Genomic DNA, 26,296 nt, shown 5'->3' with positions numbered 1-26,296 from the left:
ACAGAAAGATTATCTGACAGATTATCTGCCAAAGATTTGAAGCCAAAGCCAGGAATGGATTTGAAAAGAGGAGAAATCTCAGGCTTTCCTTTATGATCTGATCTCTGTTTATAGTCTGTTTCTGGCTTTGGCTTCAAATCTTTGGCAGATAATCTGTCAGGTAATCTTTCTGTGTAAATGGACCCTTAGCCAAGCTCTTCCCCGGCTTATTCTTGCTATTGTTGAGGGTCACAGCACCAAGACCCCAACCAATCAAAACAACTATGATATCTCAGTGTTTTTCAGATAACAGTGACACTTTAAATTGTACTTTACAACAATCTTTTGACCTGTCATGGAGCCATGTCAGAAGTTTAAATCAATGGGGTTGGAGTCAAATTCCACTGCCCCTTCTTTCTAGCAATGGTTGGGGTCTTAGCGTCCAGACCCTAGCTTATCCAAACTTCTGATATGTCTGTTAAGTCTAACTAGACAGTAAGATTGATCTGTGTCTAGCCCCAAAGTCATATTGGTTTATAGGAGTATGTGCCTGTAGCTGTAATATTATTTTCTGACCTTAAAACAGCATACTGAGCTGACAGATCTGCTTTAGGGTGCGTTCACACCTACAGGATCTGCAGCAGATTTGATGCTGTATTCAGTTATTTAAATGAAATCTGCTGCAGAAAATCAGCTGCAGATCCTGTAGGTGTGAACGCACCATCAAGAAGATATTTCTTTATTCATTATACTTGTTGCTATTAGAGAAAGAGAAATGTTCTCTTTGCTTGTCCATCTATGAAGCCATATGTGTTAATTTAGACTAATAGGAAATTCTCAGGTTGATAAAGCACATAAAAAATCTATGTTTGTTTGTTTTTTAGGTTCACCAGAGTGGCTCTGGATGGTCACCTGTTGTAAGTTTCTGTCCTTGATGAACCCCAGGTTGTCTGCACTTTATGGCTAAATCTTTACTGTTTGTAGTATGGGAGTTTTATGGCATAGCACACTTCCTGGTTTGGAGGCATACACTGACCCCTAGTGGCGGCAATGCATTATTATCATTGAGAAGCTGAAGCATTGCAGTAAGAACAGTGTGTGACTTTGTATATAGATATTGCAGACAATGGTGTATATACAACATTGTCGGGCCTTTATATTCTAGACAAGGCTAAGTATAGTATCCCCTTTTATTGCCCATTTTAAAGTTTAAATCAGAAAGTTGATTATTATTTCTTGGTTTACATTTTATTTTATATTAATCTTATTGGACCTTTTGGTGCTCATGTGACATGATTTCTCTAAAGATATAAGTTATATTATAGAGGAATACCATCACCATTTGTTAATTGTGAAATGTAGGAGCATCATCCAACGTTCTGGTCGCTTGTGTTATAATACTTTCCTGATTGTTTTCAGTATGTAGAGGACAACCTGGCGGTGATGTCTGTCGGCTTCTTGCTTGGCAGCCCAGATGATGCAGTTATATGGAGGGGCCCCAAGAAAAATGGTTTGTATCAAATTTATATTAATAATACATTGTATGACTGGGTTAGTGATGTGTAGGTAATTAAGAGGAAGAGTATTATTCACTTCATCTAACCCCATGCTCTCCAGTATCCCATTGCATCATAGGATATTACACTACTATGTCATACTACTACAGTATACAGGAAGAACAAAGGAGATGGCCATAGAATATAGATAGGGGCTTGACCAGGGGATATTGGATATGGATATTTTAAATCTTAATCCAGTGTTTCCCAACCTTTTCCACCTCTGGGCACCCCTTGGAAAAACATTTTACCTCCGGGCACCCCTACCAAATTACGTAACTTCATTCAGTGACTCACTGGTGACATCTTCTTTGATCTGAAGCGTTTGCCTCTTCTTCTCCATCTGGCCCAGACTGCCATGACTATTTCTTCCAGCCACAGTTCATCTCTTCAGAACCTGCCAGGCAAAAATCTTACACACCACAGGGGTGGTGCAAAGTTAGGGCACAGATACTCCTGTTTGGCAGGGGGCTGTAAGTTTAAAAGTTGTTTTTTAGGACAATAACTACATCACCTGCCGAACGGACCCCAGGACAGATCTTGGATTAAAAGCAGGTACAAGTGGTTTGGGGGGGGTCAGATTGTGGGTACAGAGTCGCTTTAAAGAGAACATGCCCACCAGAATTCCGCAGCATCTTTGGCATTCTGGCAAGTTTTTACAGCAAGCTTACAGTGGAGCATGTCTTGCAGTGAAGGGCATAATTACACACTTCTGACTAGTTTTACAGATTTGGGGGGGCTGACAACCCCAGCTCATCAAAACTTTTGCCTTGTCTGCAACATTATGAAAGGAGCATCCAGAAATCTGACAGCATCCAGAAACTGTGGAGTCTTCTTCAAGCTTTCATTAAATCATCAGGAGCATACATGCAGCATGTCAATCACAATGGGTCCTATAAAAAAAAAGAAAAAGCTTGAAGAGTTTTTGGATGCTGCCGGATCTCCTTCCTTGATGTCTCCTTAGAGCTAACTGATGGATTGTTTGCCCACTGGTGTACATCCTAATGTCCTTGGAGAAGGTACAGTAAACCTAGCAAAAGTGCTGTTGGGAAAAATTTCAGGGATCATGTCTCTACAACATGTCAAATGTTTTTTTTCTGATAACAGGAACACTTTAACGGGAAAGTAAGAGCAGGTTAGAATACTCTAACCTGATGCAATCTTCCCATATGGCAGAGGACTCTGAGAATGATAGTAATTTTCTTACCTTCATCCTCGGAGCCGTTTTTGTTAAATCCTCAGTTTTATTAATATGTAAATGAAGTGGTGTCGCACACTGGGGACAGGACTTCAGCCCTCATTGCACTGATCTGTCCTCCGTTTGCATATTCTCATAAATATTCATATGTTTCTGTTTGCTTATTGTAATTTTTTTAAATATCATTTTTGTACATTATAGGAGTGACCATCTTGCCAGATCTGCTCTTAACAGTATTCAGAGATATGCTTTACAATAATCCTAGTGGGCACAGACACAGTAGTCTGTAACTGATCTTATTCACTAGAATGGTGATATTTTCTATGCATGCTTTGAGACCTGTGCAGATGTAATTCTACAGGGAGAGGAGGCTGAGCTGTGACCTTCAGCTATTGTGAATGGTGGTAGATCCTGTGTTATCTATATACTGGTATCACCTTACATTGTAAATGTCTGTGATGATAAGGGGGACGCTACTGGAAAGTGATCTGTATAGAACAAGATGTCTCTGCTTATTATTGTCCTAGTGGCCAAAATAAACTCTGCTAGATTTTAGGATTATTTTATAATATCGATAGTAAATTAGAGAACAGTCAACAAAAATGAATAGGTCGTTCTTTTTAAGCCACTTTAAATTAAATAAAACTTGTATCTGTCCATGCAGTACACTTAAATAGTTTCTCCTTTAAAGTGTACCTGTGGTTATAACTTTCAGAATCTAAAACAACATTAGATGTGATAAAAAGCAAGTTTCCAATTTACATTAAAGGGAACCAATCACCGGAAAAACGCATATAGAGCTTTTGAAATGTGCTGTTAGAGCACACAGCACACTTGCCACACGTGTTTCCATAGCCTCCGTGCCTTCCCCGTGTAAGCCGCAAAGTAACTTTATAAAACTGGCGCCCTGTATGCTAATTACCTGAGGTAGTCACCTGGGCGGTGTTCGGCTAGCAGGTAGTCACGGTCCCCTGGGCGTTCTTCCGCTGTAATCACGCCCCTCTGGGCGTGATTCAAATGTCAGAGTGGCTGTGGTGTCACTCGGGAGCACGCCGTGCCCAACGTCTGCGCGCTTGCGTACTGATGCCGGACGCCGCCGCACATGCGCAGTGCAGCCGCTTCCATTCCGGTTGGACTGGCCTGTGCAGAATAGCCTCGAACTCCGGCTAACAGGCTATTCGATGCTATTCTGCACAGGCGCAGTACCGCCGGAATGGAAGCGGCTGCACTGCGCATGTGCGGCGGCGTCCGGCATCAGAATGTCACAGCTACTCGGCCATTTGAATCACGCCCAGAGGGGCGTGATTACAGCGGTAGAACGCCCAGGGGACCGTGACTACCTGCTAGCCGAACACCGCCCAGGTGACTACCTCAGGTAATTAGCATACAGGGCGCCAGTTTTATAAAGTTACTTTGCGGCTTACAGGGGGAAGGCACGGAGGCTATGGAAACACGTGTGGCAAGTGTGCTGTGTGCTCTAACAGCACATTTCAAAAGCTCTATATGCGTTTTTCCGGTGATTGGTTCCCTTTAATTATATTTTTTGTTGTTATCATGCTGTAAAACAAAGCTGAACTTACCAGAAATAAAGGTCCAGTTTCCTGAAGGCAGATTTTCTGACTTCTGCTGGTTGAACCAAAGAGACTAAATACAGAATTTCCGGCCAGTACAGTGTCACGGCTCAATATGTCCATGCATCACATGACTACCTTCTCTCTGTGAGTGCTCAGATGGCCTGGGATACACAGGACTTCCTGTTTTCTGACTGTTTCCTGTTTTCTGAGGAAAAAAAAAAGTCAGAAAACAAGAAGTGCCGTGTTCTCCATGATAACTAAAAAATAAATAATGAATGTAAATTGCAGTATTGCTTTATATTACATCTACTGCTGATTTAGATTTTGAAAGTTATAATGACTGTGCCACTTTAAGCATAGAATACATTGGGTTGAACAAAATGGTTGGAGAATCTTTTAATATTTCTACGTTTTCTCTTTCTAAACCTTTAGGGATGATTAAGCAGTTTTTGCGAGATGTAGACTGGGGAGAAGTGGATTACCTGATAGTAGATACTCCTCCGGGCACCTCTGATGAGCATCTGTCAGTAATACAGTACCTTAGTGCAGCTCAGATTGATGGTGCGGTGATCATCACTACCCCACAGGTAAGATTTTTCTTTCCCTATGTTGTTTGTTCACTTTCCAACTAGTAGCTATACTTTTAAACATATGTAAGGGCACCAAAGGGGTTAATTGTCAGTGAGCTAACTATTGGTACAATCACAGTATTAGCACAAGCCCTCAGTTTTTCCCTATGATAATAGGTTTTGTGATGGTCAGAAGTACACCAGTGACCAGTGTTTCTTCCTTCACTTTACCAGGAGGTGTCCCTGCAGGATGTACGAAAAGAAATAAACTTCTGCCGCAAAGTAAAATTGCCGATTATAGGAGTAGTAGAAAACATGAGTGGTTTTATCTGCCCCAAATGCAAGGTATGTGTATTAGATTTTTGTAGATATTACATAGTTTATAAGGTAGAGCTCAACCAAGGGAGGGGATGGATGATGGATACAGTTCATATTCCTACATACCATATGATACCATATTATTGATTTTATTTTGCTCTAAGAATTTGTTGTGAAACCCCCAGATGTATTTGCTGTGACCCCCTCCTGAAGTGACTTCCAGAGACTCGCAGCTCACAGTAGAGGCGTCTTGTCACCTCTGGAAGCTGAACCATTTTTATTCCTGGCAGAGGCAGTGCTCCCTTGTCATCTAAGGTGTTTTAACTGTAGCATCTTTTTACCATATTTCTTTTATAGGCCATTTACTGAAGAGCTGTCCACAGGATAACTCATAAGTAACTGATCCTTTATGGTTCCACAGTACACAGTAGTGTTTGTCTCCATTCATTTTGTAGTGGTGTCAATACACAACTGCTGCTTAGCTCCTGTTTACATATCTCCCCTTAAGCGTCCCTTCTCAAGACTCAACAAATGTAATTCTTTTAATCTCTCCTTATAACTAAGACGCTCCATTCCCCTTATTAGTTTTAAAGCGGTAATATTATATCCCTGTCCGGAGAGTCCAGGCCTGTTGTAATACATGACAATATCTTCCTGGCCTTAGAAGCCGCTGACTGACATTGTGTGCTTTTCTGTAGTCTGTTATCTATGAGTACACCCAGATCCTTCTCTATCGGTGACTCTCCCAGTGTAACTCCCGCTAGGACATATGATGCATGTGGGTTTTTAGTACCCAGGTGCATAACTTTACATTTATCCACATTGAACCTTGTATGACAAGTGGATGCCCAAACAATTACTGTATCCAAGTCTACTCGCAATATCTGCACAAAAGTTTACTAACATGAAGTGTAGAATGCTTTACAGTCAAATGTATGTTGTGTCATATGGTAGGGCCAGATCATGATGCTTTGAATAAAGAGAAGTCTGTTGGATGGGGTATATTTTCTTTAATGGGAATGTGCAAGTGTTATGGCTTAATTAGATGGTCTGATCCGGCCTTATCTGCTAGATCATCGCTCGCCTACCAAGCCTATTACTCAGCTTGATAATTGTGCAGGCAGGGCTGCACAGACATTGTTAGTGATGTCAATGCAGCATGTGCTTTAAAGGGGTACTACAGCATCAGTAGTAAAGATGTTATGCTTATCTCTCCACCCGCTGCTGACACTTTGCAAACAAACCTGTCTCTGCAGTAACAGCCTGCTCAGCCAACTACTGGCCACAGCACTGTCCTGTCTTGGCCAGTGATTGGCTGAGCAGGCTTTAACTGCAGAGACTGGGCGGTGGCAGCGGCTGTCAGCAGGAGGACATGGGAAGCGTGGAATGGTAAGCATAACATCTTTGCTATTTTCTATATACCAACGCCCGAGTAACTCTTTAATCAGCCATATTTAATTTTTAATTATGTAGTAGGGCCCTTAGTCCTACTTCCTGTTAAAGGGCCTATTCCGGATTTTTTTAAAAAAATAATTGCTGTCATAGAGACAAATCTGCACCTAAATCCACACCAGAATCCACTTGTAGATTTATCATGCAGATTTATATGTGGCTTTGCTACATTTTCCACAACAAATATGTTGCATGTTGCACTTAAATGTAATGTTCATATCTGTTTACAGACACCTGGGAGTCCAGACAGATTTCTGTAGCACCCTGATGAGGAAACGTAGCCCCAATAAAATGAATAAGCATTATAGAAACTAACTCTCTCTATATATTAATTAATTAATTTCTATGATCTCTTACTGTCAGTGTAACCTTACACAGCTGCTGGACCCATTTCAAGAGAGTCCTCGGACCCACCTCATAAGTCGTGCACTGATCAGGACAAGTGTTCAGCCTCTTGATGTGGACCCTAATTGTCTAGTACTCTTGGTTTCTATGCTTGCAATGACTTATTTCCTTAGAGTATGTACAAAAGACTATCTTTCTGTCAGAAAAAAAACCATTATGGATATCCTCAGATTTTTTTGGTAGATTTGCAGACACTGTTTTGGATGTGGGTTAACACCATTTAGTAAAGCTAACGTGCGGCCAAGCTGCCCAACACAGATTCTTGTGAAAGGAGTGACGTCACTACTTTTTTATTTTAGGTTGTGTGGATTTGGAATCTGCTTCAGAAAAAAAATCAGCGCTGTAGTTCAGTGTGAACTGTGGAATCACTCTGAATATAGTGGAGAGCAGAATCCATTTGGTTTTCACGCAGATTACAACTTTAAATCCAATGCCTGAAACCACAATGTGCAAATGGCAGATTGTGGTATTTAATGGTTGAGCTTTTTTTTTTTTTCCATGTTGGGCAGTGTTAGAAAGCAATGATAGCGTACCTGCTACACTGCAGCTTTTGAAACTACCACATGCAGATGCATCTCCTGAAGGAAGTTTAGGTTGCCTTGGAAATGTCCCAGGCGTCTGAAAGTTCTGTATACAAGCCCTAATAAGTTAAATAGAGCATATTGCAGGATGTCGCCAAGCATGGGATGTCCGCATGGCAACCTGTGTGGCGGGGAGACCTTTATTTACATTAAACCATTTAGTCATAAAATAAGAATAATTTTTTTTAATACTGTAGAAGTGCGGTCGGCAGTGTAAACAATGGATGCATTCATTCTGGTTGCCATGGTTGCATCCAGGGCCAACTTATATGTACAATAGAAAGACACTGATAATACAGCTCTACTTTATGACCTTAGTGATGGTTGGTAGTATGTAGACGTTATGTCCCTGGATAGCACCATAGCAACCAGAAAGCTCTCATTGTTTACAGCGCAGAGCAGCTTCAGTTATGTAAAATGGAAACGTTTTCCTATCATGGCACCTCACACCTAGGAGAGGGTGATATGGCCTAAAAGTAAAGATTTTAACACTGAGGGAGTCCTGGTTTTAAATAGTTATTCCCATCTTGATATTTATGGCATATCTGAGTTGTGTAATGAGTGTAGTTCATGGTGCTGTTCTGTCCTGTTTTCCCAATTACCATTAAAGGGGTTATCCAGCGCTACAAAAACATGGCCACTTTTACCCCACTCTTGTCTCCAGGTCAGGTGCGGTTTGCAATTAAGCTCCATTTATTTCAATGGAAATGAGTTTCAAACCCCACCCAAACTGGAGACAAGAGCGGTGCAAAAGTGGCCATGTTTTTGTATCACTGGATAACCCCTTCAAAGTTAATGAGAGTTATGCAGAATGCAATGACAAGCTTAAAGGGCCAGGAGCCTCGATCTTGAGTTAAAGGACAAGTCCGGCGAAAATTATTTTTTTATATGTTATTACTTATGGAAAGTTATACAATTTTCTAATGTACATTAATTATGGGAAATGCTCATATACTGCTATTTCCCTTAATTTAGTGTATCAGGAAGTGTTAGAATTATCTCTGAAGCAGTGACGTCACGACCAACGGTGTAATTCCTATGGAGTGTCCAGCAGGGGGCGCTCTATATATAGAAGTCAATGAGTACCATTGACTTCTATATATATAGTGCGCCCCTGCTGGACACTCCATAGGAATTACAGTGTATGTAATGTAATGCACTGTACTGTTGTGACTTTATGAATACATTTATGGAATACTTTGGGGAGCAAGTGTCCTTGCTCCCCAAAGTATCCCATAAATGTATTCAATGAATACATTTGCAGGGCACCGAGCAGGGAGGGAGAGAGGTGCCATCTACCTCCCCCTTCCCTGCTCGGTGCTGGGAACATATACAAAGTACTACTCCCCCATTATCTGCAGATAATGGGGGAGTAGTACCTTTTGCTATCCCTATCATCGCCCGCGCCGCCGCCGCTCACACAGGGGCTGCTATTCATGCCCCCCGCCGCTCCCCCTCCTCCTCCCGGCATCAAACTTACGATCGCGCTGCTGATTCCCCGCCGCCCGCGCCGCTCCTAACTACCCGCCCGCTCGCTCGCTCGCCCGCCCCGTTCCTGGCCGCCGCTCTCTGCTCATGCCGGCCGCGTCAGCCCGCCCCCACCCCGGCCGGGGACACCAGGAAGCGCCGTGCTCCCGGCCGGGGTAGGGGTGGGCTGACGCGGCCGGCATGAGCAGAGAACGGCGGCCAGGAACGGGGCGGGCGAGCGAGCGGGCGGGCAGTTAGGAGCGGCGCGGGCGGCGGGGAATCAGCGGCGCGATGAATAGCAGCCCCTGTGTGAGCGGCGGCGGCGCGGGCGGTGATAGGGATAGCAAAAGGTACTACTCCCCCATTATCTGCAGATAATGGGGGAGTAGTACTTTGTATATGTTCCCAGCACCAAGCAAGGAGGGGGGAGGTAGATGGCACCTCTCTCCCTCCCTGCTCGGTGCCCTGCAAATGTATTCATTGAATACATTTATGGGATACTTTGGGGAGCAAGGACACTTGCTCCCCAAAGTATTCCATAAATGTATTCATAAAGTCACAACAGTACAGTGCATTACATTACATTACATTACATACACTGTAATTCCTATGGAGTGTCCAGCAGGGGCGCACTATATATAGAAGTCAATGGTACTCATTGACTTCTATATATAGAGCGCCCCCTGCTGGACACTCCATAGGAATTACACCGTTGGTCGTGACGTCACTGCTTCAGAGATAATTCTAACACTTCCTGATACACTAAATTAAGGGAAATAGCAGTATATGAGCATTTCCCATAATTAATGTACATTAGAAAATTGTATAATTTTCCATAAGTAATAACATATAAAAAAATAATTTTCGCCGGACTTCTCCTTTAAGGTCCTGGCAGGCCCCTGGGACTACATACTACTAATATGTAATGCAGCCACCCCCCTAACCCCTTTGGCTGCCACTCGGCTCCCGCACTGTTTGTATATACATCAGCTGAGGACGGGGGAAAAGCCTGATCCTCGGCTGAGTGGGTCTTTAGTGCAGGCTTTAAAATGTATCATTGTCTGCCACACAGGGTTATGTGTGGCCAAGAATGATAAAAGAAAACTTACAGCACAGATATGTATGTGTCTGTGCTGTGAGTTTAAAGATTGCGAGTAGCAGTGCATACTTATAACCGCGATGCTTGTGATCTGGCTTCTCCTTTTCTCCAGCCACTGCAGCATCTTCAGGCCCTGCCTCCTCCAGAATGATGGATAGCCAGAGGAGGCAGGGCCTGAAGATACAGCAGTGGCTGGAGAAAAGGAGAAGCCAGATTACAAGCAGTGTGGATGTAAGTACTGCAAATGAGTGCCGATCTCGCTGCTGAGTGCTTGTTTGCAGCCTCCACGGCCGACAAATCTGTAGGTGTAAAAGGACCATCAGACCATCCAATTGTGGCGCAGAACTTACAAAGGCTCTAAAGGAGCTCTAGGAGAAATGTGAACCCTGCCCAACATGCTCTCCTTATTAGTTTCCTTAGGTGCAGTATGTAGAATATAGTCTAACTAGGTTCATAATTCATGCAGAAGACATGTTAAGATTGTGATTGAGATCTTTATGTTGAGTTGAACATGATTTAATGTTGTTGTTGTTGTTGTTGTTATATTTTTTATGGATACATTTTTTTATTTCTCTTTTTTTCCCTTTCAGAATGAATCTCAGATTTTCCCTCCAACTACAGGGGGAGCAGAGAAAATGTGCACTGACCTCAGCATTCCACTACTGGGCAGGGTTCCCTTGGACCCAAATATAGGTTGGTCACAGGTTATTAAAATATATTTATAATATACACACATGCAACTTATTTATAAGAACATAATTCTGTATATTCAGCTGTAAGTGAGGAGCTTTAGGGTGGATGGACAGATTTTATGGCACATATTTCTGCTGCTTCGCCTTTCATCTGAATGGGAGAGTTGCACAAATTCATATACTTCCTATCAGAATGTGTATGAATTTACCCTCAGGCATTTCTAAGCAATCTGGAGATAATTGTAGCGTGCAGCAATTCAGATGCAGGGCAGCCAGAAAACTATCAAAATGCACCTCGTCCGACAAGAGCGTATAGTCTATCTGAAATGAGGAGTGAGCAAAAGAGGTAGTTGCTTAAAACGCAATGCACCAAAATTGTTGCACTATTTTTGCCTAAACTAAACAAATAGTTGGTCCAAACTTAGGGCCCTATTACACGAAATAGTAATCAGCCGAAACAGGCCAATTCGGGCAATTATTGCTATGTGTAATAGGAACAAGGATCATCTCCTAATCTTATCTTTAGGTCTAGACTGAAAATCATTGGTCGACCGTGCATCGCTGTGTAATAGCGATGTGTGGCCGACAGCTAATGATTGAATACATTACTTCTCCACGCTCCTGGTTTTCTCCTGCCCTCTGCTTCCTCCCTGGTACCGCGGCTATAGATTCAGCATATCTGAGCTGACAAGCCACTCAGCCAGCCACTAGCCATGGCGGTCCCAGCCAGTGATTGGCTAAGCGGCTTGTCAGTTCAGAGACGCTGAAGCTACAGCCACCGGGAGGCAAGCAGAGGGTAGGAGAAGACCGGGAGTGTGGAGAGGTAATGTATAACCGTTTAGGGCAAGGACTGCACGGACATCGCTAACATGTCTGTGAAGCCCTTGATAAACAGTTATTGAGCCGTGTAATAGGCAGCATGGCAGTTGATAATAAGTAGTAAACTGACTTTGTTTCTTTGTTTAAAGGAAGGAGCTGTGACACAGGCAAATCATTTTTTACCGAAATTCCAGATTCTCCAGCAACCTTGTCCTACAGAACAATAATACAAAGTAAGTAATAATTTATTGTAACCATTTTCTTCTTTACAATGCATAATAGTACACGTTTCTATGAAGTTGTTGGGCAGAAAGTCTTTGCAGCCAGTGACTTTTATTAATTATATCAGCAGTGAGTTATACTTATGACACTGTTTATATCAATTATTGCTGATCTTATTTACTTAATATACACATATATAGTTGGCTCCCTAAGGAACAGCATTTTAGAGACTGTGTTAAAAGTACCATAGAGAGACTGATTCCACTTGAGCCACCACTTTTCCTGCCACTGAACCATTTCTTGACAGTTCACTGCTTAAGTTTGTCTTGGAAGACTAGATGGATTATTAGCTCACTGAGGGAGCAGGTTACATGATGACTTTAGAAGTCTATGGAGAAGGAGGTGCAGATGCTATACCTTCTATGCTGTCATGTTACTATTTCGGATGCAGTAAGGGGCCTATTCCATGGGCCGAGCAGGGCCCGATCAAAGATGTAAACGAGTGCCGATCTACTAGATTTGTGCTTGTTTACTGGGCCTATTCCACGGCCCTGACAATCGTCCCGGTCCCGTGTGGCAGCATCAGCTTCGGAACGGCCTGACTGAACTGACAGAACACTCAGCCAATCACTGGCCGCGGCGGTCCTGGCCAGTGATTGGCTGAGCGGTCTGTCGGCTCAGACAGGCCCCTCCGAAGCTGCTACTGCCGCACGGGACCGGGAGAAGAAGACCTGCAGCCTGGACAGGTTATGTATGATGTTTGTGAAATCGTCGATCGCCCGCCGCGCCTGCTATTCCATGTAGCGATGCGCAGGTGGCGACCGATGATTTAAGGTTTGAACCTAAATGAACGATCAGCCGATGACATGATCATCGGCTGATCGTTCTCTCTATTCCACGGAGCGATAATCTGCCGAATCGGGGTGATTCGGCCGATTATCGCTCCGTGGAATAGGCCCCTATGTCTAACTAGGTAACTTCTACTTCTTGTACTTGTTGGTTCAGTATCTGTAAGGCAGGGAGTTGGAAAGGGGGAGACATCGGGAAAGAAAGTCATAGACTGTTACCTTTCCTCATTTATCACCCTCTTACTAGTAAATGTGCTTTGACTGTCACCTAGAGGGTCTTTACTTCCCCTACTAAATGGATGAGAAGTTGCACATCTAGTAAACTTCTCTCCTGAATTTGCAAGTTGATATAAATGTTATAATTAAATATTAAACTGCTTGTAGCTGCATAAGTTATTAAACATATGCAGATCCCTGTTAGGCCAGGTTCACACATCTACAGCCAAGGACCTGCAGCTACAGACAGCACTACAGATGTGCATCTTAAGCCATCCACAATTGTACAGATCCATTCATAGGTGAAAGGTAATCCATGCCGTAAGTGTGGCCTGTACTAGGGCCAGTCTGCACTTTTGCGGCCAGTGATTGGCTGAGTGGCCTGTCAGCTGAGACAGGCTGCTCTAAAGCTGGAGTCACGGGACCCAGGGAGAGACAGACCGCAAGAGGAGCCCAGCAGCCTGGATAGGTAATGTATACAGTTTGGAAATCGTCAGCTGCTGGCCACGCATTGCTATTACAGTTTCAATCCTATATCGGCAATCAGCTGATGATCGTTGTCATCGGCTGAGCATTTTATTTATTACACAAAGCGATAATCGCCCGGATAGGGTCAGTTCGTCTGATTATCGTTCTGTGTAATAGGGCCCTTAGAGTAACAGCAGATGCTACCAGAATTAGGGCCCTATTACACAGACATATTTATCTGACCGATCATTAAAGCCAAAGCCAGGAACAGACTATAAACAGAGAACAGGTTTTAAAGGAAAGACTGAGATTTCTCCTCTTTTCAGATCCATTCCTGACTTTAGCTTCAAGAATCTGTGTGTAATAGCGCCCCTAGTGGGTGATTACCACAGATGTCACCATATTTAGCTGATCCTCTCAAATGTCTCATGGTCTCACATTCAGCAAGTATTATCGGTACTCAGGTAATAAGATATGTTTAGAGTTTATTGTGAATATGTGATCACTATAAAATAAAATCATGTCCTATTGTTTTCTAACATTGCCTCCTTCTGTTTTTAATTCCTTTACAGAAATTCAAGAATTTTGTTCTCATTGATCCTGACAAGTTATTTAGAATATTCCTACTCCTAAAATTGCCACAAAAGGCTGTTATTCTGTAATGCCTCTGTTTTTATTGCTTCTTCATTGGATAATGGCCATTCAGCAGCTGATATGTTGCTTAGCACAGCCCAGCAATACTTATGAGAATCTCCTCCCTCAGACCAATGTCTGCCAGGGGAAAAATCATTCAGTGCACTTACCAACTACAGATGGGTTACTGAAGACAAAGCGTTTTTAAAATATAAAATCTTACAGTTTCAAGGGTACCAATCCAAGAAGGAAAAAAGCTGCAAAAGTGGGTAAATGGCGAATCATTGTATCCTGAATGAATAAATGAGCCATAAGAAAAATACATAAAGCAGTGCTGTTGTGTTATCCAATAAGCTTAGGTATAGTGTGTGTGTGTGTATGTGTGTGTGTGTGTGTGTGTATATATATATATATATATATATATATATATATATATATATATATATATATATATATATATATAAAATTAGAAGGGGTAGATGGTGGAAGGGGCAGTCATGGATCTCAAGGCGACTGCCATCCCTGACTGCATCTGTGTCCTCTGAAAGCAGTTGCATGTAATGGCAGAGCTGTTCCCTTCACTCATTACCTGTAAGGCACTTAAAGTGATACGGTCACCTCAATTCTGCAGTTTTCATACCTTCCTCTATAATAGATTTCTTGATGCTTGATCCAGTGAAAAATGCTTTTTATCGTTGGTGGATTGTGCCATCTGGGTGGGGGCTTCACAGCCGCTGTGCCAATTCACCCCACCCACATTGGCACTGTAGGTCCCATCTCTCTGAAGTCATTGGAATGGGACGACCTAGAAAGTGTGGGGCCTAAGCCTCTAGGACGGCCCATTCCAATGCAGGGCCTAGATGCCGATGACGTCACGGAGGGGCACAATCCACCAACGATAAAAAGCATTTTTCACTGGACCATGCACCTAGAAATCTATTATAAAGTAAGGTAAGAAAATGGCAGAATTTAGGCTTTAGAGCTGTGTAGTGAAGTCCTCATACAGAAAAGGGGCGACTGTATCACTTGCAGCTTATGAGCCGCAAGAACACGATCCCCAATCTATGTGAAATCATTATGCCAGCTAGATTGGAAATCCTGGACCTGCAGCTCACAGACTGCAGGCCTGAAGAGACGCACAGGTCATCCTGGGGACCAGGACTAGGCAGGTATGAAAGTGTTGTTCATATTGCTATATGGCAATACAGGAGGGTAATTATTAATATATAGGGCATTTTTAATATATAGAGCACAGATGAGCATTTTTACTGTACGGTGGTACCGGTGGGCATTTTTACAGTGTAAGGGAATTTTATGTGAATGGGATCACAGTTGGGCCATTATTAGTGAGTAAACTATTACCAGGGTATATAGGAGGTGCATCAAACTGCCAAGACACGTCGCAGCATGAAGTTCCAGGACTGATGGAGGGAAAAAGAGTATGTATAAGAAAAAAGAAAAAGATACAGCTCACCAATAGTTGTCTCTCTGCAGCAAAGCAAATGGCATAAGGAGGGTGCTCGAGCTTCAGGGCGTTGGTCATGCGCCGTATGCAAGACTTTAGCAGAGGAGGAAGATGTGTGAAGTCGGCACTCCAGGACGTAAACTGTTAAAATTTTACTTATATTCGTGCATATTAAAAACTGATGGTATGCATAGCAGTACCCACGCGTTTCGCGCTACTGCGCTTAATCATGGTCCATGATTACGTGCAGTAGCGCGAAACGCGTAGGTCCTGCTATGTATACCAGTTTTTAATATGCACGAATAAAAGTTAAATTTTAACAGTTTACGTCCTGGAGTGCCGACTTCACACATCTTCCTCCTCTGCTGGAGGGAAAAAGAGAAAGTGAGCAACTCCAACCAGAGAAGACATCACTTAAGAGTCCCTGGATAAAACTGTAAATACACATACAGGCTGCTCCCGGACTCTCGGCAATGATTCCCGCTGTCTTAAACCTCCGTGGAGAGGGTTGATAAAGCGGGAGGACCACCTCGAAAACTGGGATACAGCCTATGGCTGTGGCTGTATCCCGGTTTTCCAGGTGGTCCCTCCCGCTGTATCCACCCTCTCCACTGAGGTTTAAGACAGCGGGAATCATTGCCAAGAGTCTGGGTATGTACGAACACGAAACTCGGCAGGTTCGGACCATCCCTAATGCCTACTATAGAGTTGTGCCTACCCATTGCACAACTCTCTCAGGTGAGTGCGTTACGTCTGCACCCTACACACTTACCTGTTTAAAAAGACCTGCTGGCATATCCCTTAGGGTGCCTTTACACAAAGATTTGTTTGACAGATTTTTGAAGCCAAAGCCAGAAACAGACCATAAACAAAGAACTTGTCATAAAGGAAAGACTGAGATTTCTCCTCTTAAATGTATTATATCCAATAGTGTAGTAATAAATGTAACCTTCAGGTAAAGATCCAAAGTAGTCACCATGAGGAAAACCGCAACAGTCAAACTGGATAAACAATACAGAGTGAGGTAGGAGCCCTTCATAGAGTCCAGCCTGCAATGGCAAGTAGGCATCGGTCTGTAACAACAGGCATTGTTTTAAAAAGTGCCGCATTATTAGGCTACCAGACACCCATAGGGAAGGTATCTTGAAAAGACCCGAAGTATAATCCCAGATATATGCATGTCATCAAGATCAGATGAGAATATCGCGGGGCTGTTTCCCTAAATAAGTGAGAGAATGGGTAATTTTAGAAGAGCTGGTCAGGTAAGGGAAGGAGCACCATTTTGAAAATTCAGTGCAAAATTTTCTGGAACAGTTTTTGGGCTTCATATTTACAGTGCATTTGCATTGGGCCTAACCTGGAATGAAAACAGTTCCCTGATTTGCCTCCTTCTGTCTTATTTTATTATATAGATTCAAATAATTAGGTTTTGTTTTTCTCACCTTCCTCTGGATCACTCGGTGGTGACTCTTCAGGTTCACATTCGACTGGGCCTGGAAGAGCCACAAACTGCATTATTAAATAGCATATGCAGGGCCACTTCTGCCATGAGGCAGAATGAGGACTGACTGCTATTAGGGGAGTTAATGCCCCGCTTCGGACGCTGACTGGCTAAGCAGAACCGGACAGGTCAAAACCCGGGTCCCCACTCAGACCAGGAAACGGCCGGGGAGCGGAGCGTCTGTATTCGGCCACCAGCGCTTGAGCTGGGGAAGTGAGTACATGTTATTTCTTTTATCTTCCCCGCCACTTGTGAAAAAAAAGAGGTCTGCCCGGACTCTTCTTTTAATGGGGAGGCGCTATTTCAATTTTGTGTTGCTTTTTAGTCTAAAACAAAAAAGTCTCTGGTGTCATTCTTTCTGAAATTATTTCCTGATTTACAATCCACAGGGATTAAGACCTTTCCATACCATCAAATTTCTGCCAGGAAATAAGTGACTTTTATTCTGGTTGGTTCCCGTTCACGGACTCACACGGTAGAAGCTGTTGCAGGACTAAAAGCAATGAGTGTACCAATAACTCAGAAAATGGAAATCTGTCAGCTGCAATTCACATAGCAAACTGCTGATGCTGTAAGATAGCTGTTAGAACAATGAGACACATGGCACCTTTTCATATATCCATCTGAGCTTCCAAGACACACAAAAATGTTTTAGTTCTATAGTACAAAGAATCAGAAAGGTTTTACCAGTGCAGAAAGCTGTAACACCTCCTACCACCCCCTCCCATACCTGACCCTGCTTGGGATTTAATTTTCAGGTGTTAATCAAGCAGGGAGGGGGGAGAGAGGAGACATTTTAGCTTGTGGCTATTTGACTCTTTGTACTAGAAAATGAAAGCATTTTCTACATCCTGGAAGCACAGCTGGATATATAAAAGGTACCATGTGCCTAATAGCTATCTAACAGTTTGGAGTGTCTGCAGCTTGGAACCTGAATTACAGATGTCAGATTCCCTTTAACCATAATGGCAGTACATAGTATAGCCACTGGATGGCAGCAGAGTACAACAAATTGTACATACTGTATATACTGCATCCCATAGTACAATAACAAATACGAACTGCAAAAGAATGAAACTTCCACCACAAAGTAAAATTTTCCTTCCTGGCCCCAAGAGTTAGTAGCTGCTCCCTGGTTTACTACAATGATAAAACTGGATAGGACTACTTTCTTGAACTATTTCACTAATTCTTATACTGTTATGGCTACACATATACTCATGGGCAGGGGCGTAGCTAATGTCTCCTGGGCCTTGTGTGTATATATATATACACACACAGTGGTGCCTTGGATTATGAGCATAATTCGTTCCAGGACCGTGCTTGTAATCCAAATCCACTCTTAAACCAAAGCAAATTTTCCTATAAGAAATCATGTAAATGCAGACAATTGGTTCCACACCCCAAATATATTTATTATTCTGTACTGTACAGTAATGGAGAGGATGGGAAACACAAGGGCTGACAGAGACTGCAGGGAGCATGAAGAAATGAGCAGTACAGATGTGGGCACATACATGCAGCACTCTCTGTCCGGGGAGAGAGGGGTTACAGCTATGGAGAGATTACCCCCCCCCACACACAGTCCTGTCCCCTGATGTAAGCCCCAGCCTGAAGGGGATCTGCTATGATTTGGAAGGTGTTTAGAGTACAGTGCTGTAGACCCCGCTATGCAGGCCATGCCCCTTCTCCACTCGCGCTCCCACCCAATATAGGAAGTTCTTAAACCAAAGCAATGCTCTTAAACCAAGTCACAATTTTGAAAAACTGTGAGCTTTTAAACCAAAACGCTCTTAAACGAAGTTACTCTTAAACCAAGGTACCACTGTATATATATATATATATATATATATATATATATATATATATATATATATATATATATATATATATACACACACACACCAAGACAGATATTACCTATTACCGCCATACTGTTACCGACCAAATCCTGTATACTGAGACCAATATTACCAGTAATACCAGTATATAGGGAGGAAACATTACTGCCACACCACAACCACTACCATCACCACCATATTGTTACTGACCAAATCCAGTATACTAAATCACCTCATCCAGTCATATAGAAGTGGCCCCAGCTCTACACAGGCTCTATACACCATATACATATACCATATACCAGACCAGGAAGGGGACCATCTATATACCATATAGATGGTCCCCTCCCCCCCTCCCTCCCTTATAGATGGTCTCCTCCCCCCCCTCCCTCCCTTATAGATGGTCCCCTCCCTCCCTTATAGATGGTCCCCTTTCCCCCCTTCCCTTATAGATGGTCCCCTTTCCCCCCCTCCCTTATAGATGGTCCCCTTTCCCCCCCTCCCTTATAGATGGTCCCCTTTCCCCCCCCTTTATAGATGGTCCCCTTTCCCCCCCTTTATAGATGGTCCCCTTCCTCCCTCCCTTATAGATGGTCCCCTTTCCCCCCTTTATAGATGGTCCCCTTCCTCCCTCCCTCCCTTATAGATGGTCCCCTTTCCCCCCCCCCCCCCCCACCCTCATAGATGGCCCCTCTTTCCCCCCACCCTCATAGATGGCCCCTCTTTCCCCCCACCCTCATAGATGGCTCCTCTTTCCCCCCACCCTCATAGATGGCCCCCTCCTTCCCCCCACCCTCATAGATGGCCCCCCTCTTTCCCCCCACCCCCATAGATGGCCCCCCTCTTTCCCCCCACCCTCATAAATGCCCCCCTCTTCCCCCCCACCCTCATAGATGCCCCCCTCCTTCCCCCCCACCCTCATAGATGCCCCCCTCCTTCCCCCCCACCCTCATAGATGCCCCCCTCCTTCCCCCCCCACCCTCATAGATGCCCCCCTCCTTCCCCCCCACCCTCATAGATGGCCCCCCTCCTTTCCCCCCACCCTCATAGATGGCCCCCTCCTTTCCCCCCACCCTCATAGATGGCCCCCTCCTTTCCCCCCACCCGTACAGGCTGATAAAAAAAACAAAACTTAACTCACCTGACATCGCGCTCCCACGTTGATCCTCACTCCTTCGATCTGTCCCCGGCAGCCGCGCAGCAGCCGTGGGAAAGACGGAGCCAGACTCTTGTGACCGCAAGCAAAACAATGCTTGCGGTCACAAGAGTGATTGATCGGGGGGCCCCGCGGGCCCCCCTTGTGACGGGCCCGGTCGCGGCGGCGACCCCCGCGACCACTGTGGCTACGCCACTGCTCATGGGTCTCCAAACTGCGGCCCTCCAGCTGTTGCAAAACTACATTTCCCATCATGCCTGGACAGCCAAATCCAAAGCTTTAGCTGTCCAGGCATGATGGGAGTTGTGGTTTCGCAACAGCCGGAGGGCCGCAGTTTGGAGACCCATGCATATGTAAGCTCCAACGAGCAGGTCTCGTTTATACTTTGTATTTTTTTTATTTTTATTTATTATGTTCTTATTTATTCCAATTTAACTGTGTATTATGTACCTCTGTACTGTATGCATAGAAAAGAAAAAAGCGCTGCGGAATATGTTGGCGCTATACAAATACATTTATTATTATTATTATTATTATTATTATTGTTGTTATTATTATTATTACTAATCTTATCCTATTCATTTAATGCATATCCTATGTTAAATCCCTCGCATTCTATAATACACCTTAAGTTCTAGTGAAACCTCTTTGAGAAAACTTCAGGCGCCCTTTTTCCAGGACTCCCTAGGGCTGCATCCAACTTTAGCAGCTAATCAAATGCCACTCACTCGGGTTTGGGTTTAACTCTAGGTCTAAACTCTGTGATTGGCATTTATTTACAAAGCCTTCATAATCACAAAGGCATGATCAGTCATGTGTCCGGCTGGTGGCAGTGGTGGAACTACCACCATAGCTGCTTCTATGGGGCCTACTCCTGTAATGGCCGGGCCCCCTGAGATGACAGTTTTGGTAGCTCCTGGTGACGGAGTGGGCCTCTCGGGTGCTTTCAAATGTCCGGACCAAGCATTTTCACTGCAAACGCCCCTGAAGAGCGCTCACAGCTAAATACAGGACTGTGATTGACTGATTGACAGAGTCAGGAGCAATTGGCCCCCGCCCTGCCAACCTCTTGTGTCCGGAGCCAGCATTCTGTCTCTGGCAACACGAGCCTGCTCCCTTCCCCAACGCTCCGGCACACAAGTGACAAGTGCCGCACCATATGCTTTCCATACAGAACAAGGAGGGTGGAGAAGGAGATAAAAGAAAGATCAGAAGTGGAGGAACATCAGCACCAGCCGCTACTCTGCTTCCTCCAGGGCGTGAGCGTTGACATAGTTGCCGAGAATCCATAATAACATCGCACCTGATCTCCTGCAGAGGCCACAATTCACATCTGACACATCCCAGAATTTACTGACATCTGTTTATGCTGGAATAAGTAGTGCGCCTCACAGTCTAATACAAAAAATTACTGGCTGAGGGATATTTACGGGATGGATGTACGGTAACTTGCACGCCACTTATCTAGGAAAACACATTGACAGTCCATTCATATCAGTGGTGTCAAACCTGCCTCCCTCCAGCTGTTGCAAAATGACAATTCCCAGTATGCTTGGTGGTAATTTTGTAACAATTGAGGGGCTGCAGGTTTGACATCTGTAGATCTGGTCAGTAAGAGTATGGCGGTAATATGTATGGTAACATCCTTACTTGTATACTGGTATTATTGGTAATATTTCTCCTAGTATACAATATTTGGAATATATGGAGAATTGCAGTCCCTACATTTGCATGCACTGCACTGACTACATTATAGGTCTAATCTCATGGTGGGCTTTGTTGCTCAGGAAAATATATATATATTTAATTTTAAATAAAAGTAATTTAGAAATCTGCATGCCGTCCAGTACTTATCAGCTGCTGTATGTCCTGCAGGAAGTGGTTTATTCTTTTCAGTTTGACACAGTGCTTCCATGTCATGCTTTTACTGATGTGAGAAGTGAGAAGTATTCACAGTCTATGAATTATTCAGTAGTGCATTATAACAGGTCCATTTCAGGCGGTAGCCCAGGGCCCTGAGCTCCTGGGGGGGCCATGGCCACCCAAAAAAACTTATATTTTTAGTGGTGTAATGTGTCCTGGCTACAGTTCTGCCATGATTTGCAAATAATTGTTGCTTTTTTACAGCAACTTTGCACAGTTCAGGGCATCATGACATTATCTATCCTGTGCTATGAGCAGCACTCTAGTGCTGTCATAGTTACAGGGGGCGGCAGGCTTGGTGAACAGCCCGGGGCCTACAGTAAAGTTAATCCGCCACTCTGGATATTTTTCCCATACATATGAAGCCCCCACAAAGCCCAGGTGGCTGCGCTGTACATATACCACATGTGTCCCCAAAGGGTCAAAATGATTAAAAAAAAAAAAGTATGTTAAACAGATGTTATAGATTCTGCTATATCTTTTTTCAGCAGTGTACACATACCCTTACAGAGAAAAGTCTCAGAGGAAGGTTTATTATGACATTACAATACAGTGATGTCATCCGTGTTCTATGACATACACACAGCTAGGAAAATCCACTGCACAGCCATTTTGGTGTCATTTCTTTAGTGGAGGATTTACCATAGCTAGTCCTGACTACCAGAGAAGCCGATTATTTTGTTACTCTGATTTTTTTGTGCGAGAAAGATGAGTGGTCGTCAGCAGGATGACCGCAATACAAGAGGTGGTAGAAGGAGACAGTCTGCTGCTAGAGGTAAGTGGTATCTCACAGCTGTCACCGTGGAGTGGGGGATCTGTACTGAATTTATTATAACATTTCATATATTGTTACAGCAACTACTGATGGAAGGAGGAGGAGGAGGCAGAGGAGCCGGTCACCATCAGATGATAGGCCACGCCGAGAACCATCGAGGCAGAGGAGAAGCCTGTCACCCCAAAGGCAGAGGAGCCAGCCGCCATCACGCTGCCGGAGACCAAGGCGTAGGAGGAGAGAGAGAATCAGGGCCCAGCAGATACAGAACCTTCCATCTAGGATTATGGCACAGGAGAAGAACCTGTCCTGTGCTATCTGCATTACAGATTTAGAGGCTGGAGAGCAGGTGACGGTCCTTCCATGCAGCCATGTATTCCATCAACCCTGCATATCCCCCGGCTCCAGAATAATACGGAATGCCCCATCTGCCGTGCTAATAGCTTCCCATAGCTGCAACTCCATCTTAACAGCATTATGGACACCTGGAACCCCCATCACGTGAGCATAAACATGGCTCAAAAAAAAATCTGCATAACATCTTCCCTGATTTACTGTAGAGGCCACAATTTCTTTCTAACCCATCCTAAAATTTACTGACATCTCTGTATGCTGGGATTTGTAGTGCACCTCACAGTGTAACTACAATAGGTGATTACAGCAAACCCATTCAACATCAAAAGACTAAAGCAAAAATCTAATATGGTCACATGATTTGTTCCTGAGACTTCACAAATAAAGTGATTTTTACCATCTAAATAAGTGTTATGTATTTAGTAACTGGGTGAGGGATCTCTATGGGATGAATCAGTAACATATCTAGGAAAACACATTAAGGGACGTCTATGGGACCACCAGAACTCCAAGCGGAGGCCGTGAGGCGTGGCAGAATCTGCTTGAGGTCTTATCATGTATTCCGCAATGTGAACATACCCTAACAGCCTATTCATATCAGTGGTGTCAAACCTGCCTCCCTCCAGCTGTTAAAAAAAGAGTCAGACTGACCGACTGCTATTAGTGGGGCAAATGCCCCGCCTAGGCCAAACTATACCCGAGTAAAATCTTGTTAGGGGTTAATCTGGCCTGCTACACCGAGGAAGTGAGAGCATGTTATTTCTTTCATCTTCACCGGGACTTGTAAAAAAAGAGAGGTCTGCTTGGCGTTCTCTTTTAATGGGGAGGCGCTATTTTAATTTCCTGTTTCTTTTAATTCTTAACCAAAAACGTCTCTGGTGTCATTCTTTCTGGAATTATTACCTGACTCTGTTTCCGCAATCCACAGGGATTGAAACATTTCCAAACCATTAAATTTCTGCCAGGAAATATGTGACTTTTATTCTGGTTTGTTCCCGTTCCCGGACTCACAATGGTAGAAGCAGTTGCAGGACTAAAAGCAATGAGTATTCCAACAACTCAGGAAATCTGTCGGCTGCAATTCACATTGCAAACTGCTGATGTGGTGTCCCACCATGGGTGTTTCGTGTTTCACACCTGTCGCAAAAAACTCTTACTCTGAGCTAAGTAGTGATGAAGGTTATTTATCATTTTGCCACTAGATGCCATTGTTTTTTATGTGAGCTCTTTTCTGTTGCACAGCTGAAGTAAGCAAAGGGTTACTGTTTCTTATGTATTATGTACTTTTATTGACCAATAGAGATGCTCTTCTTTTCTATCCTTTCTCTCCTATTCTCCTTTCCACCACTCACAGGGTCTTTTACACACCCCTGTAGGAAGTAGTCACTTGGTGGGTGGAAGTGTAGCTTCAGTCTTTCTCAGATTCTTGTGGAAAAAGAACACACAGAGCAGACGTCCCTGCTTTAGCCAAGCCAGGGCCTGGCTTTGCCACGACCCCTGTCCGGTACAGTCCAATTGTGTTAGTGGGGCAAGACATGTGTATGAAGTAGCCAGAGACATTCAGTTTCTCCAGTCTATCCACTACAGCTACTATGCAGTGCTAGACACTACAGAGGAAGAGTCGGGGATAAACCCAACCTACCCCAAGAACCACTCTAAAAAGTGAAGGGCAGTATCCTGATAAGTAGGGAAACTAGCATGGATAGAACAAAGATACCGGAAGGTCTATGTATTCTATCTCGCAGTGCAGGTGACACCGGGACACCCTTGGACACTTAGCTTCACCCAGGTAACCATGGCTGGGGCTTAAAACTGTAGGGCATAAGGTGGTCAGACACAAGTCTAAACACAGGTACTAGTTAACTTCTCACTCTCAAGTCTCAAGTATTTTTTTCAAGTTCCTGCAGAGTACAGTACTACTTTGGGTTGGGGCTTCCTTGACAAACTCCTCTCCTCTACACTGCTTTACTTTACTCTTAACTCTCCAAGCACCGCTGCAACTACCTCTACTGTATTCAGCACTTTTAAGTATCTCTGCAGCACAGACCCTGTTGAGAAGTATTACCTGTACAAAGATTATCTATTTGCTGCCAAAGTGTTCTGTGTTATTCAGAGACTGCACAGTAAAGCTGTTTTATTTATTCACTGGGACTCAGTCATCCTTTACTACGCACCAGCACCTATACACATCCGCTACACACCTTCGGTTGCTTTTCCCCTTTCTGTGGGTGGCAGTGCCAATAGTCCGGGTGGGTCATTTGCCTCTCAGGACTGCCATGACAGGAGCCCAAGAGACCCATCACAGCCTGGCAGGTCACCGACCATTTTAAGGGAGTACAGCCAGCTGCAACAAAAAACAGGTACTAACATCACGCCTGTGTGCTGGACTAGCACGACAATAGCATCACTGGCTGAGTTGTACAGCACAACCCACCAACCAACACAGAAGTGGGGTCACCAGGAACACCTTAGTACGTGACCAGTCGAGTATACCACACTGATGCTGTAAGATAGCTGTTAGGACAACGAGACACCTTTCATATATCCATCTCAGCTTCCAAGACATCTAAAAAAAAGACTTTTATTCTATAGCACAAAGAGTCAGAGAGGTTTTACCAGTGCAGCAATCTGTAACACCTCCTACTCCCCCTCCCATACCTATGTCTCCTTGGGATTTAACTTTCAGGTGTTAATCAAGCAAGCTTGTGGCTATTTGACTTTTTGTCCTAAAGAATAAAAGCATTTTCTACATCCTGGAAGCACAGCTGGATATATGAAAGATACCATGTGCCTGCTAGCTATCTAACAGTGTCTGCAGTTTGAAACCAGAATTACAGCTGTCACATTCCCTTTACTATAATGGCAGTACATAGTATAGCCACTAGATGGTAGCAGAGTACAACAAACTGTACATATATAATGTATCCCATAGTGCAGTAACAAATACAAACCGCAAAAAATTACTTTCACCACAATGTTTTCTTCCTGGTCCCAAGAGTTGGTGACTATTCCCTGGCAGTGGCGTAGCCCCCCCTTGCCACTGCACTGCCCCCCTCCCACTCCCTCTTGTGACCGCAAGCAATGTTTTGCTTGCAATTACAAGAGGAAGGCTGGGACGGGCCCCCGGCTGACTTGCGGCTCCCCGGCTCTGTCCGGTACCGTCCCCGGCAGCACACACACCAGGGAGC

General features: G+C 44.0%; 1 protein-coding gene across 2 annotated transcripts in view; it reads left to right on the top strand.

Moving 5' to 3' along the window:
* The window catches only part of NUBP1 (NUBP iron-sulfur cluster assembly factor 1, cytosolic), a 31,926-nt gene extending 17,502 nt beyond the window's left edge, over positions 1–14,424 (top strand). For both annotated transcript variants that reach the window (XM_069983669.1, XM_069983670.1), the window contains 7 exons: positions 864–896; positions 1,399–1,489; positions 4,740–4,894; positions 5,111–5,221; positions 10,789–10,891; positions 11,859–11,942; positions 14,036–14,424. In XM_069983669.1, coding sequence (XP_069839770.1) covers positions 864–896; positions 1,399–1,489; positions 4,740–4,894; positions 5,111–5,221; positions 10,789–10,891; positions 11,859–11,942; positions 14,036–14,061 — 603 coding nt within the window. In that variant the 3' untranslated portion in view covers positions 14,062–14,424. The remainder of the gene's footprint in view (positions 1–863; positions 897–1,398; positions 1,490–4,739; positions 4,895–5,110; positions 5,222–10,788; positions 10,892–11,858; positions 11,943–14,035) is intronic.
* The last annotated feature ends 11,872 nt before the right edge of the window (positions 14,425–26,296 follow it).

This window comes from Dendropsophus ebraccatus, chromosome 9 (assembly GCF_027789765.1).
Source record: "Dendropsophus ebraccatus isolate aDenEbr1 chromosome 9, aDenEbr1.pat, whole genome shotgun sequence".
Classification (NCBI taxonomy): Eukaryota; Metazoa; Chordata; class Amphibia; order Anura; family Hylidae; genus Dendropsophus; species Dendropsophus ebraccatus.
Note: the sequence above shows the minus strand (reverse complement) of the source record. Positions and strands in the feature narration are given on the sequence as shown.